This window comes from Rhea americana, unplaced genomic scaffold (genome assembly GCF_003343005.1).
Source record: "Rhea americana isolate MKP2758 unplaced genomic scaffold, rheAme1 scaffold_42, whole genome shotgun sequence".
NCBI lineage: Eukaryota > Metazoa > Chordata > Aves > Rheiformes > Rheidae > Rhea > Rhea americana.
Window position 1 is genome coordinate 5,295,375 of NW_028186557.1, and position 15,185 is coordinate 5,310,559.

The 15,185-nt window shown below is 41.6% G+C and overlaps 1 protein-coding gene across 1 annotated transcript; it reads right to left on the bottom strand.

Annotated features, from left to right (window-relative positions):
- Window positions 1-1,037: 1,037 nt before the first annotated feature.
- Window positions 1,038-13,238, bottom strand: CGRRF1 (cell growth regulator with ring finger domain 1). The gene is made up of 6 exons (XM_085315116.1): window positions 13,074-13,238; window positions 9,099-9,238; window positions 7,562-7,739; window positions 7,223-7,370; window positions 3,709-3,816; window positions 1,038-2,346 (listed from the first exon to the last, which is right to left on the bottom strand). Exons 1-6 carry the CDS (start codon window positions 13,229-13,231, stop codon window positions 1,996-1,998), a joined length of 1,083 nt encoding a protein of 360 aa, XP_085171242.1. The 5' UTR covers window positions 13,232-13,238; the 3' UTR covers window positions 1,038-1,995.
- Window positions 13,239-15,185: the final 1,947 nt, after the last annotated feature.

Sequence of the window (15,185 nt, forward strand, 5' to 3'; positions counted from 1 at the left end):
CAGAGATTTTTATTTTAAAGAAGAATGATTTCAATGCTCATTCTTTTGTGTTCGTTTTTGCACACTCACTCACTAGCACCAAGTGCTACTGTCCAAACACTCAGGTCAGGGTTACTTGTGGTGACARAGGACAAGGGACGTTGACCGTCAAGTCCTCATCATGCCTCTGTGGTTCRTCTTGAGTGGTGAGGACATAGCATGATGTTTGCAGTCTCTATACTCTYTCCTAATACAGGCAGCTCTGGGCCTACCTGAGTTGCATCGCATTGGTGTTGCTCCACATCTGCGTTGTGGTYTTACCTGCGGCATGGCCTCGGTGCAGTCAGCACTCCCTCTAGCACCTGTTCTCTCAGACTACATTCTCCTTGGATTCCTCTCGCTGCTCTCAGTCTCCTGAATTGCTGCATATCCACTATTCYTTGCCATGACGATTTCTATACAGGACCTTCTGGCAGTCCTCACAGACACGTATGCATTTAATTCCCGTCTGACACACAGCGCAAGAGAAGAGCTGATCTGGCCAGCAGTTTATTCCTGAGTCGTYCCCGGAAAGGAAGGTGACCCTACCTAAACCAGATAAATTGTCTCACGAATAGCCTGTGGATCACTGGCTGGAAATCTGTGGCCACACGCATCGATCTGCCTATCTCTCCAACTAAACCTTACTCTTTGYGTGACTACCTAAATCTTTTATTCAGAAGTGACCACCAGGACTTTGGAAGCAGGGCCAAGGCAAGAGATAAGATAGAACATCTTTGTACCTACAGAAGTCGGCACCAATCAAGACGCTACAGGAGAAGGTAGCAGAACAGCAGCACAGCTTCCTTCCCCCGGCACCGACCAGCTGTGCTGCAGTTGAATGTGGAACAAAGCTACAAGGGAACAAGAGGAGGACAGAGAGCAACAATTTCTCATTTCCTGCAGGTTCTAACAAGTGTTTGTATTTTGGTGTCTCACATCAGCAAGATGCGAAACCTTGGCCTGTCTTACTTCAGGAGAATTTGGCGCTCTCCTAAGAACCAAAACAACAATCTCTCTTCTCCACAAGCCATTTTTATTGCTTTTGACAATACACAATTGGAAACAAATATTTTCTTCTGATCTTTAGTTTCTCTCTTTATTAGAGTAAATAAATTTCCTGGGACTACTGATAAGGAAGAAAAAGTAAATCATTAACTTGTTCTCATCCAATCTGGCATTGCAAATATAAACATTAGAAATTCACAACAGCAGGCTACTCATGCAAGAATAACGCAGCAATATTGCCCAAGTTATCGCTCCACACAGTAATTAACTAACACTTACATGGACAGCAAGTTCTTACAGCCCATGGCTAACCAGACTGAAAGCCCGCACCTCGAGGTGAYGCTGTGAAGGCTCAGGTGTGAAAGTGTCACTGAGGTTCAGTTCAAGCCAACAACAGTCAACAAGAATCTCTCCATTGATTCCAATGGGCTTTGGCTCAGGTTTTATACACACACACMCCCCTACTGCCACAGTCCAGCCTTCATCTACAAAATAAATATATAGATTTAACAATAAAGATCTACTTTCCTTCATTTGTCACGTTCTGTAAAGTGCTATGTTTCTAAATTATACTGAAATAAAATGATATATTGGTCTAGTATTTTAAATATAATAAATAAAGAGCTGCGTGCATTTCAATGCCACTTGTAAGTTTTATTCTTTGTTAGTAGATAAACTAAATTTAGTAATCAAAATAGCCTCCAATAATACTCCATGAAAAACTAGTACGAAGTTATAAAAATAATCACATCTTTCCAAGATATCCYACGCACTACTTCTGTCCATACTGCAGAGATAAATGTACTGTTCTTGCAGGCACATGGAGCAAACATGAATAAGGAAGCTGAAAGTTATTTTACAATTAAAAGCAAGCCYTACAAGTTAATGCTACATATCCCTCCCATAAACAGTCTGTTTTCTACATTTAATCTTGGAGCATACAATTAAGTTCTTCTATTTTTTCTGCCATTAAAAAACTCTTCCAGGAAGAACATCTTGCAAGATACGGGTTGATTCATCTTCATCTTGTTCCTTTTTACTGCAAAGTGGAAAAGATTCTTGAACAAACTGCCTACACATTGGACACTGCTGAAAATACTTAATGCAGCCATCACACAGGCATGTGTGCCTACAGGGCAGGAGTACCCAGTTCACTGCGCCATTCTGGCAAACCACACAGTCTTTACTATTTTCTTCATGCAGTTCTGAATCATCTTCAGCCAGCCCGACCTTTTCCAGCAAGCTTCTGTCAGTGCTTGTCTCACCAGGGGAGGTATCGCTCAAAGGTGGTGCAGTACTGTTTGCAGACATGAAGAGTTGCTAAAATAAACATTAAAAAAAAAGAATAAAAATCAGCAGAAATCGACAAACTCCCCCCCGCACACCCCCAAACATGCCAAGTAGGTCGCTCTAGGTCAGATTCATCAGGTACCACTGGGTGAAATAGTGACAGACTCGCTCTTGTGTGAGCCAAGACTGAGTTCAGTTATACATAATCCAGATGCATTAAATGATACAAAACACTGGGAAAATATTAAGGATAAGATGTCAAATCTTAGCTGAATCAATGTAATGCACGAACCTTACTAGGATTGCACAGGTTTTGAACGCTAGGGCTTTGTGCCTTCCAGCATCRTCTATGCCTGGACGGACGCTTCTATCCCCTTCTACCAAACGGGTACCCACCACACCTTCAAATCTACTTAATTCAGCCTGTTCTGCTTCTCCTTATGCTACATACCATTTCCTTTTTGACTTATTTTATAGGAAGCACAAGTTCTTCTGGGTGCGATCTGTTACTAAAACTAGTAAACTAATAAGCACACAAAGATGTCCGAGCATTGTGCAATACACAAGCTTCAAAACGTAGCTGCACAGTTGTATCTGTCTGCAGTTTCAGCAGTATTTTTTTGTAACGGTAACAATACATGAAAATAAAGCATAACTGGAAGGGCCTACTCAGAACAAATACTTAAGTCAAAAATGGTCAGGACAAAAATTTCTTGTGACAAATCTATTTCTGAATGAATGCTAATCAAGTCAATAGAATTAAYCTGGCCAAATTTCCAACTGATCAATAACCTAAGTTATTTTCATTATCACAATAATACAGAAATGTTACAGAATCACATCATCAACTGCTTAACAGGAACAGAACAAAGATTGTGGAACAATATGCACAGATATGGAAATAGAACAGGAATGAGAACACTGGTTAACCTGACAGCGCTGTGTGCTACGCAGAACCCTAATCTTTGTGCACATATTGCAGTAAAAGAAGATTTTAAGAAGAAAAGCAAAAAGTAATGAGACTTCTGATGTTTTTGATGAGATGCTCATCCCAATCACTAGGGCAATATAGGAGAAAACATTTATTTGAGAGACTAGCAAAGAGGTGACAAATGTTCTAGAGGGAGGAAGCATTCAACAGCCAGTTATCACTGCTGAAATAAGTGGAGAGAGACTCCTAGACTAGAAACAAATCTAGGAACTCTTAATATTTTTAGATAAAATATTTTTGCACAGTAGCTTTGGCTAGAATTACTTAACTAATGAAATAATTTTTAACTATTAGCAGTTCTTTGCTTGACAACAAAACTTACACTAACCTAGGATACTGAAAGCCTACACATACTAACTTATCAGTATAGCCCCAGCAGAACAAGGCTCAGTTCAGGTTACCTTAAGATCATGGCATTGACCTTGGGCTAGAAGTAGATACTGATGTAATATCCTGCAGGAAAGTCTGTAGCTCTCATCAGGAATATGAATTACAGCCACCATTGATATCTACCAAAAAAAAACCAAAACAGTTAACACTTTTCCTTTTCACATGTATGGTTTGTTGATTTGTATAGAACACAGAATCTGCACGCTTGAAAGCTTATATACTTTGTTTTAACTTCTGACTTGCTTATTTCCTTAGACAATTAGGGTTGCAACAATACTGACTAAGTATAGAGAAAAAATGCTRGACAAGGTAAAACAGTATGTAGCATAAAACAGTGCTTGCGGAGCTTCAGCTTTCTGAACTAGTTTTATACAGAGTTCTGCCATGGACAGTTTACAGTGGAGCCACYCTCACCGCTCTTATCTAACGGAGCAAGGCCACGACCAAGAAGCACTGAAGCACGCGAGGTCCTCTTGAAGCTACGTGTTCATGCAGCTGRGGTAGGACTAATGTACTCACACATGTGCCTCATAGCAGCTACCTGCTTAATAATTTCATCCCGGAGGATGAAAAGCTCCTCTGAGCACAGAGGCCAAGTTCTGATGAGCTCTTCCTAGATAGAAGTGAAGTTGAGAAATTCCAAGGATTTGCCYACACCAATCTAGCCCCAAGCAAGCRCAGGCACTGAAGTCCAATACAATGCGCTCACTCTCCTGCAGCTGCAATCCAGCCTGCCTTCAACACAAGAAATAACCCTGTCAACTGAATTCTGAGTGCAAATTTATAGGGGAACGTATAAAAGGCAAAATCTTCTCCACTCTCTCTCACTTCCCTCACAAACACAGACTTTATTTTTTGATTCCAAAAAGCATTCAGAAGTGTCACTGATTGGCTTGTAAACTGAGTAAGCACAAGACAAAAATTCACTGAAAAGGATTATACGAGGACCCCATGAGTTGACTTTTCACTTCACCTCATTTTTCACTTCACTTTTATGAAAATAAAAGCACTCTAAGCTTGCATGCTGTGTTTAATACCCTTTCCCTGCCCACATTACATAATAGCCTCAGAAGGAAGAAAAGAAAGAAAGAGTGAAATTTAATATTACTGTAGTTCTCAGAAGCTGTCATAAGAGAAATGAAACCCGCAAGATAGGTGTCCCTTTTTTTCTTTTAGATAAGCATGGCAAATCAGACTTGCACTTTGAAAGCCACTACATGGCTAATTAAAAGCAGAAATTAAATGTATGTGTGTATACATACATATGTATTTATACTAAATGAATTTACTATTCTTTGGCAATAAGATCTTTTTTTTAAAAAAAATCAATGTATCATATAGTTTCATAAAGATTTCTTAGTTTTAGAATCCCAAAGCTATTAAATCTCCGTTGTATTTTGATAATAGGAGTTTAAAAGCTAACTGCACAGAATCACARAACGGTTGAGGTTGGCAGGGACCTCTGGAGATCACCTAGTCCAACCCCCCTGCTCCAGCAGGGTCACCTAGAGCACGTTGCTCAAAATCATGTCCAGATGGCTTCCGAATATCGCCGAGAAAGGAGACTCCACAACCTCTCTGCGTAAACTGTTCCAGYGCTCCGTTATCCTCACAGGTGCCGTGAGCGTTGCTCTCAGTGTACCAGTGTATTTGTATTGTGTCATCCCACCATAACACAAGTACCTTCTCAATGACTATATGTCCTCAATTAATAGTTTGTTCAGAAAACTAGCCAATTTTTTGAACTGTGAGTGGGACCACTTCCTAATGCAAGTGTCTTCAGCTTCAAGCTACTGTCTCCTCTATAATGCTATCCTATCATATAGAAATATATATTCCTACACTAAAATACAACATAGCATTTCTGCTAGATTAGATTACAGAATCCTTTTCTCATGACCACTAGACATTTTCCTCTCTATGTAAATACCTGTACACCATAATCAAGCTACTTCTCAATCTTCTGTTTTATACATGAGACCTGAGACCTAAATCTTCCAATTTGTCAAATTATTTCTCTAACTGCCTTCTATGCTTACTCATTCTAATTTTCTGGAGCTAGAGGAGAGTTCTGGCATAAAAMCAAATAGGTATAACATGGCCACAAATACATTCAGGATGAAAATTAGAGGACAGTTTCTAACGTCCAAAAAAGAGATTCTAAAACACCACCCATAGCGATGGAGCCAAAAAAAAGTGCTCATTTTAAGATGGAGCTTCATGCATTGATGTGAGAAATCATATCATCCCTTGTGGTAACAGAATACTGGCTGCCCTGGCAAAGTTCCCTTTCCCTACCATGCTTGCATTTCACAAGTATGTTTCAATATTAGCTAGCTTGCAAGGAGTTCAGGTACAGTTATTTCTTTGACCATATAAACAGATTCCAACTACATTCCTTTCCTCCAAAACCAGGGGAAAAACGTCTCCCTCACTTTCTCTCCACCTCTTTCTTCTAYGTTAAAGAATGAAAAAGCGGTGCTACATATTCATCTCCATGCTAACATCAACCACATTAAAACTCAAATTTACAGTTTCTTTATATTAAGCTAAATTGAGCTCTAAACATCCACAGACATACTGAGCTGAGCAACAGCCGGGAAAAAAAAAGGGAGGAAGAGTAGTGGGGCAAGGCAGTCCTGAAGTCAGGTGCCAAGAAGCCACAGAGAGGCATCAGATGGAAAGGGAACATAGGAGCTCTCCTAAGTACGACTGGGATCACAGACAGTTTCCAAATGAGTGTATAGAAGAAGGTTCGGTGGGTGTAGGCAGCTTGCTTCTGAGTTTATATGTATTATTGTGCAGTTAGAGCTATCAGTTTATCAACCAAATAACAACAACAAGAAAAGATAAGCATGTTCCAAATTGCCCCAGAAAGAATCAGTTTCTAGTAGGAGTCAGAATTTAGACAGGGTATTAAACTGCATGTGACAACACTGAAGTTACTTAGGCTATAAGAGATTAGGAGGAGACCTTTCTGAGGAGCTGAATATCTCATATCAGTCTGCTGCAGAATTTTCACACCTTCCTATAAATGACCTGGGGCTAGCTGCTGTGAGACACAACGTACTAAACTACACAGACTTGTGCTTTTTGCAGAAAGGTAATTTCTATGTTCCTCATGTTCAAGTCAGAAATCAAAAAAAAAAAAAAAAAAAAAAAATCCTTTTTTTTTTTGCCAACAGCAATCTGAAGCACTGTATCAGCTCAAGAGCTCCACAGGTTTGTGAGATCAGAAATGAGCAATAGCTTAATAACCCTCCACAACCCTAGTTTATCTGGCCACAGAGAAGACCTTTGCAGAYATGAGCTCTGTGAAAATCATAAGCATCTTCTGAATGGCATACATACATTTCARTATAACAATTATCCTTGTCCCCTGCCATGGGGCCATCAGTGACAAAGCTTGCAACTAAATTCTAAGAGCCAAGGGAAGGAAGTAACTTTATTCCAGACTAGATTTGCCTCCTGAAGCATTCAGAACTTAAACAAAGCAGTCCTAAAATATATTATTATATTACTTACAATATCATATATTTCTCTGTCRTCTTCATCAGCCAAAGTCAACAAAGCTATCAATGGATAGCGAGATCTAGGCACTGGACCAAAATCAACAACTTSAGCATCTTCTGGTAACTGACAATATTTTTCTTCCTTGTCATTTTTTTTTATGCTTTATTTGTGTCAAGGAAAACAATCAGTGTCACTAGAATTGAAGACAAATGTGACGTTTGCACAAAGTCTATTTTTTGTCATGCATTCATAAATATATTCTGCCAAAACCTGCTGAATGCTCATGAGTCTCAACTCTCCCTGTGCCAATAAATTAGCATATTTTGTCAAAACAGTTTTAAAAAAGGATACAAGTACTGTTGTCGATAGAGGTATTCGCTGTATAGAGCATCCTCTAATGCCTGAGGAGTCTTTATTCTGAAGCAGTAGATATGTTTTTGCAACGCTTCATGGAGTTTTTGAACACTGCAGCCCCAGTAGCATGTGAGAATACAGTCTTCCAGACAATCAGGTGTCAGTGTTATACCCTCTTGCAGAAAGAAGATAAGGACTTCATTAAATCACCAGTGTGCAGGAATTCTGGAATTGCTAATTGTAGGTTCTTAAAAAGGCAACAGGCAGAAAACTCCTTTGTCCCAGATTTTTATTATTTTTAATTTAATCCTTTAAACCTTCGGCTAGATTTAGTGCTTAAGAAAGTCAACAGAGATGAGGAAGTGGGTGCAAGGAGATAAAATGACTGATCAAGCTAACAAAAGCTGCACACATGCTCTTTAGGTAAGGTAAGCTTTAATTGCTGGTGCTATTTCGCAGGCTCACTGTCAGATGTCAGAGSCCATCCTCTGTTCCAAAGGCCATTCCTTCTTTAGGAAACAGTACTAACTGGATCCCTGGCCTACAACACCCTCTGTTGTTTCAGAATGCATGGGGCCCTCTCAATTTAGCAGGAGGATTAAGGGAGGATAAGGACAGGATCTACAGGATCTATCCATTTCTTTTCTCACTCCTCAGTGCTATAMATGCCAGACTGGGCCATTAGAGATAGATTTTTAAATGCCCAGCAGTGCAGATTTGCAAGAATGTTTACCTCCTATCTAGGAAGCCAAGAAAGAAGCAGATCTCAAAAAGAACTGAGTACCTAACAAACTTCTAAACACTTACTGCACAAATAGGAGCAAAACCTCTTGAAAAGTTCTTCCAAATTCAAGTGCTCAGTGCTTCTGAAATACCCAAGTTACCAGAACACTAAGATTTTTTTGTGTTGGGRAGGAAGATGAAGAACATGCATTAACTGCTCCAGCACTTTCCTTATTCATAGAAAGGCTTCACGTCTCTATTGGTGGAAGATGCTCAGTCTTTCTTACTRCTCTGTGACAGTGCAGAAGGGCATGAATTTCACTTTCTATGCGGGTAGTTTCAAGGACGTTAGGGACTACTTCAGCTCTGATCCACAAAGATTCACAAAAATAGTTTCCACTGAAATACAGAGATACCTATACTTTTTAAAGCAGTAAACTTCTAAGTGCAACCAGAGACCTAGGACTTAGATTTTTAACTGGATAGCATATACTTTGTAATACATTAAGTTTACAGAAAAACCACCCACAGTAGCTGGTGATGAGCAAACGTGTTTTTTAATTAAAAATCCATTATAGTAGGAAGTATTTAGTAATAAATGATATATAAATATCCAAATATTTCACATTAGAAAACACCACACTTATCTGTGAGCTGTGTAAAAATAGTTATTTCTGTTGTAATCATGGATGAACTATGTTTCCAAGGAATTACTGATATAGGAAGAGAAAACGGTTAGAACAAGAAATTAACAGAAAGTACTTTTTAGAAACTTAGATTAACAAAAATCAAGCATATCAAAACCACTGACTTGTTACTGAAGCTGCAGAAGGACGAGGGATTTCTAACCCAAAAGGATTCTTCACTTGCCTCATCTGCTTCTTCAACACTCTTGCACTGGATTCTGTCTCTTCAGAGTTTCTCAGAATAACAGGAACACCCAAACCAAACCTAAGAGACATGAAACAACAAAACAAACAGGTGTTGGTARTGTTGGCATGTTTGAATTGTTCTTCAGCTCTAAGTAACAACCAGCACAGCAAATAAAACTAGCTTGGCTTTTGCTCGGATGCATGCATAATATAACCCGCCAATCTGTCTCCAGCTTTCTGTGGAAAAAAAAAATGGGAGTCTTAACACTGCTAAATAAAAATAAAAKCTTTAAAGGGAAAATACTTTATTGCAACATTTCTAGGAAGAGAGCGAAATTAATGAGGATGGTCARTGCCCTCTAGTGGTGAAAGGTTAGCCAAGGCTTCCTCCCAACTGATCTGCACCCACAGGACCAAGAAGTCGCTGCTTGCAGAGATGGATCAGACATAATGGACCGGGTGCTCTGTAAGGACTCCTTGAAGTGGATCTTTCAGCCCTAAAATATGTGTAGCTCTAACTACAGCCAGAGATATCATCTTAAGGGAGACAGAGATCCTGGTTTCCCATGTTAATCTTGTTATAAAAAGATGTTGATATTAAGTCAGGTGTCTTAAAGCCTTTGGTTTAAGCCAGAATCCAAATGCAAAGTAGTCAAGACTGAATCAAAGCTGAGAGTCTAATATCCCTTTAAAGCTGAAACTAGAACATTAGCCCAACTAATATATTGACTTTAAAAGAAAAATTAAGTAACAGTTTAAAATCATCATACGCATCAAAATAAAATCAAAGAAACCAAGATGGAACTCTTTAGGATGATTTCTGGTATCAATAAATACTCAGAATTTTCATATTGTCTCAAGTTTTTAAAGGACTCGTTACAGAAGATCATAATCTACAAATATTGCTCCACAATAGGCTTGCTTTTATATATGGCTAAAATATTTTTTTAACGTGACAACAACTTTCAGTAACCACAAACGATTAGAGAAGTTGCCCTATATATGCAATCAAAAGACTACTTTGGAAACTGAAGAGTTTTCCTAACTGCATTAATCCAGTTCTGTCTTAACAGGAAGGCGTCAGGGAGAGGCTGTGGGAGTCTTTTGTTAATGCATTTTATAAAACAGTTATTAATTAGCTCAGGCTGAAGTTTCATGAATTTGCAGTTCTGCCACGGCCAGCTGTACTGGTTAAGTCAYGGTCTGTTCAATGGCTTTGAATTTTGGTTTATGCAGCCACGAGCATACTGCTTGTCTGAAAATGCTGAAACTGTTTCTTTGTAACAAACTTCCTAGCAAGAATGACATGAAGTGCAGGCTCTTCCCTGCATCAAGTGCTTCCATTTAGTATAGTGAAACAGTAGCTGTCACAGGGAGATGGATCTCCTATGAATAACCTGAGAAGAAAAGGGTACTATCAAAGGTAATCACTTTGAAAATTGCTGAAGAAATTTCAGGTACAATACACCTCTGAGCCAAACAGACAATTTTGTGGCTTTGCTAGTGCTTTTACCTGTTTTTCAAATTCGTTCTGTCTCCTGTATCAAAGAGATGTTAAATCAAGAAGAAAAGCAGAGCTTTTACAGACATTGGGCTCCTAAAAATTGCCTGTTAATTCATGTTGGAGGCATGCCATCTGTAAGACCAACAGGCAAAAACATCAGACAAAAGTGATTTTCAAGCTGAGGAAACTACTTCAGAAAAAAATTCTCAAAGTCATCCTCAGAAGCAACAAACCTGCTCCCGGCAGTCTAACAGATGGTTTCCTTGACCATTTACTGCCTTGCCTGCATGACTGTCACAGATACCCCAGAAAGGAAAAAGAGCTGGGGGGAATCTATACATGTTGCTCCATCTTTGACAACAATAGGATTTTATTTGTGTACAGGAAGGAAAAAGAAAAGAGTAAATTCCTTTGGTTTTCCAGAGTTTTGTAGAAACATTTCAATTTCTTTAAGATACAATAGAGAACACTGAGCCATATTTAGTCTATGCATAGAGAGTCAAACCTCTATCTGATGTAAGTAAATAGGGCTATGTTGACTTCACTGGGGCGAAAATGAAGTAGGCCAGTTAAACATCTTACCCATAAAGAGACCAGGTGCAGCAGCTGTTTTATTTATTCAGTACCCAAGATTCAACGGAGTTAATCTCTGCAGCAGCACATAAAGATGCCTCCTGTCTTGTGCCATCTGGCTGATTCCAAAGTAAAAACCCTTTTCTCTGGAAACTTCCTTCACTGGTCATAAGCAACAGGATAATTACCATGAAAAGCCATCATAGAAAAAAGTCACYAGTACAGTTTTAGAAGCAGCTGGTGGCAAAAACCCCTTTCCGTTCAACAACAACAAAAAAAATACAGTGCTTTATAAACTTCAATGTAGTATTCAGGGTATGAAGGATGAAAAAATGTATAGTTTTTTATGTTTTTTTTTCAATTAACATTCTGTCAGTCCGGAGTCAGATCGTTAGCTGGTATATGGAATAATGAATCAGAACTGTCAGTTTTAGAAAAGACAAGGGTTCCCAAAGGCTTTGTTCAGCAGTTAGTTTCTCCAAAGAGCAGTCTTTGGACTTTGAAGAGGTGCTGAGTCCATAGTTTCTCGTGATGCCAACTCTCATCTCCAGCTAAAAGACAGTTCAGCACAATATTCAGCCAGCCTAAATTTCCCTTCATTCCTATGCCCAGAGTATCTAACAGGCTGGCTCTAGAAAGCTACCAATTCAATAACCTACAYTGACCCTCTGAGCAGGGCCACAGGTGTCTAAGGCTGGCCAAAAAACCAYGTTCCTCAAATCAACACATGATTTTGCAAATGAAAATGATAACTCATAAGGAGTTGGCGTTTTTCAGGTCAACTTACACCATCACGAACACATTGATTCTGAAAACGATGGGCGTGAGAAAACAAATGTCATCACAGCAATATATCAAGCGTTACATATTCATATAATACCATATGCGTTTCTAGTACTCTGTATAGCAAATAAAGGATCAAGTTGTCTTCATGAACTAGTAAGTCCCAGAGTACTTCAGCAGAGCYGTAACTGCAGAGACACTTAAGTCGCTTGGAGACTTTTGGTCACGTGGCCACAGTTCAGCAGAGTTCAAAGGTAGCTGCAAATATCTCAGAAAAGCTGGTTAAATATTCAGATGACATGAACTTCATACTGCTGCATTTTCCTCAATTATCAGTTCCTGAGCAAACTAGTTTGAAGTCAGCTTAGATATATGCAGACTGCAATACTAAGTGCAAACATATCTAGAAGCTCTAATTCTGARGGAAAAAAATGCATTTGGATAATCCTCTGCCCACCTTTTAGCCCTAGAAGCATCAACAGATAGATGCAAACATAAGGATCTGCTGGCAAGCCTTTACATCCTGAGTTCAGCCTAATTCAGGCGTTTTACAGCAGTGAACAGCAAAGTATTAAATACAAGCAGAAAAATAATRATTAAATTGATTAGGGATCACAGATTTTGGCTATGCAGGTTGGAAATTTATCTGAATCACGATTCAGAATTATAKTTTTTTTTTTAATGAAAAGAAAGTATTTTCAAGAATCAACGCAGCAAAAAAACGGGAGAGAAGCAGATGGAAACACTACACTGTCAACGTGCAACAGGAGAACGGGAATTTCGGAAAGGATTTCTGGCACCCTCTCTCACCAGGCAACAACGAGGCGAGCTGCGGCTCAAAAGGTAACTTCACTCGCAGGGGAGGCAAGAGACGGCCCAGGGTGGGGGCTGCGCCCCTCACCCCGCCCCGGACCCTGCGGCCGGCCCAGCTGCTTGCGCCCCCCCCCCCCCGCGGGCCCAGCGCCGCCTCCGACCCGCCTCAGGCGCCGGAGCGCTGCCAGGCGGACACACCGCTGCCCGGCGGCAGCCCCCGGCCGCGCCGCGCCGCACTCACCAGCCCAGCACCAGCCCGCTGGTGACCAGGAAGCAGACGAAGACGACGGTGATGTAGAAGAGCGGCGAGTACTCGTAGAGCGTGACGAGGAACACGGCGGCCATGGGGCCCCCGCGGGCAGCGGCGGCTCCCGCCACCGCCCGCCCGCCCCGACGCATGCGCCGCACCGCCCGCGCCTGCGCACTGCTGCCGCGAGGCCGTTGCCGCGCCCGGAGTCGGGCGGGGCCGCGTTGCCTAGTGACGGGGCCGCGTTGCCTAGTGACGGGGCCGCGTTGCCTAGTGACGGCGCCCGGCGGCTCCGCTCGTCACGCAAACCCGTCGCCGTGGCGGCAGGCCCGGCCCGGCGCTGTGGCGACTTCGAGCGGCTCTGTAGTAGCTACGTCCCGTGTACTCTGAATAAAGCATTTGAATGTGTGCGTGCACCCATAGGTGCATATCCAGCGCAGCCCTCCGCAGACACGAAATCATCCTCATTCCTTCTTTTATCAGCCCCGGCCCTCGGACTGTGGAGCTCCACTAAAGAAATGCTTCCAAATCCCTCCGATGACCTTTTAAACAGAGCACGCAAAACACAGGCAAATAYGTTTTGCATTTTGAAAGGAACAAGCTGCCTCCCTACGCGCTACAGCACCAGGAAATATCCGCCGTTAAGATCACACTGAGATTAAGACGCTGAAATAGCTACTTGGCAAAGCTCCGCTTCCACAGGGTTTACTTAATTCCTGCTGGAAATGTGCAATTTCGTCTTACTAATCTGGCATTTAAGTCCTTAATATCATTCACCTGAGGCTGTATTTGAGGTGTTAAGTCTTGACGTATGCTTTCGCTCTCGTTTAGTAAGCAGACAAGGTGATGACTTTTTCTATTTCTCAGTGTTAAGGGATCTTTGAGAAACAAGGCATTTTCTCTTCTCTTGTAACAGTCCAAATTTCCAGCAACACCAAAAAGGCCAGCTATTTTCCCCAGCACCAAGACTATGCCCACAGCCTGTTATGGAAGAGAAGTTTGTCTAGCATTTGCTGTTCGTATTTGTAATTTCTTGAGGCCAAATGCTGGTTTACTTCCAGCATCACAGTTAGCTTTTCTAAGCAAGTAGTCCCCAACCATGATGCTCTCCTCTTTCATCCTTACATATGTACCACAATTGACGTTAGACTTGGGTTGTAATTTGGGCAGAAGGAATGGATGTTACCTTCTCAATACACAGCAGTCCCTGTAGCTCAAATAAACAACAGATTTTTCTTATTCAAATAAAACCAGCAAGGAATCAGGATGCACTTTCAGGATTTCTACGAGCATCATAGAAATAATAATAAAAAAAAAAGTAATTTGGGAACCAAAATCTCTAAAGAACGCAAGTAATTACTGTTTACAAGTTTCTTGTGCCTATCACGATGGACGCACAGCACCTGATACCAGCATAGTCATAGCATTATTTTTAGCGCTGAAGATTAATAGATACTGGCTGTATTAAGGCTCCAGTCACGTAGAAACTTTAAYCAGAATGCTGCACCATTTAAGGTAGCGGGTTTCCACAGACAAAGCTCTCCAAAGATCAGGGTYGAAATATTCAGCCCTTTTCACATTTAAAACGGCATCAACCACCGAGCAAYGAAACTGCGGTTCTGTTTTTGTGCGTGTCACTGGGATCACCACTGCAGAGCGTCACCAGGGGAAGGCGGCATGTGRAAAACCACCGCTGGCTCATTCCACCTGAAGCGCTTCACTTCTGATGTTAGATACACTATTTGTGCAAATATTTTACTGAAGAGTGGGAAGAAGAATCCTTCCCCCCCCCAAATTAAAAGTGCTGCTGTGACCCCCAGTAACGTCACGGTGGGGTGGTACGACGCAGTGCCCTATAAATGTGGCACTGGCCCCATGGCAGCGATGGGGGGTGGGGGGGTGCAGAGCAGCACCACTGGGGCCCGGGATGCCCGGGGGGCCCCGGGGAGGCCCGGGGGGGCCCGTGGCTGCTCCCGAAGGCCCCTGAGGCCACGCAGGCCAAGGTGGGCTGCGTGTCGTGAYGGCACGCGTGTCCTGACCGTGCTCCTGTCGGCGCGGTGTTCCCGTCGTGACAACGCGCGTGTGTGCGGACAGCGCGGCACCGCC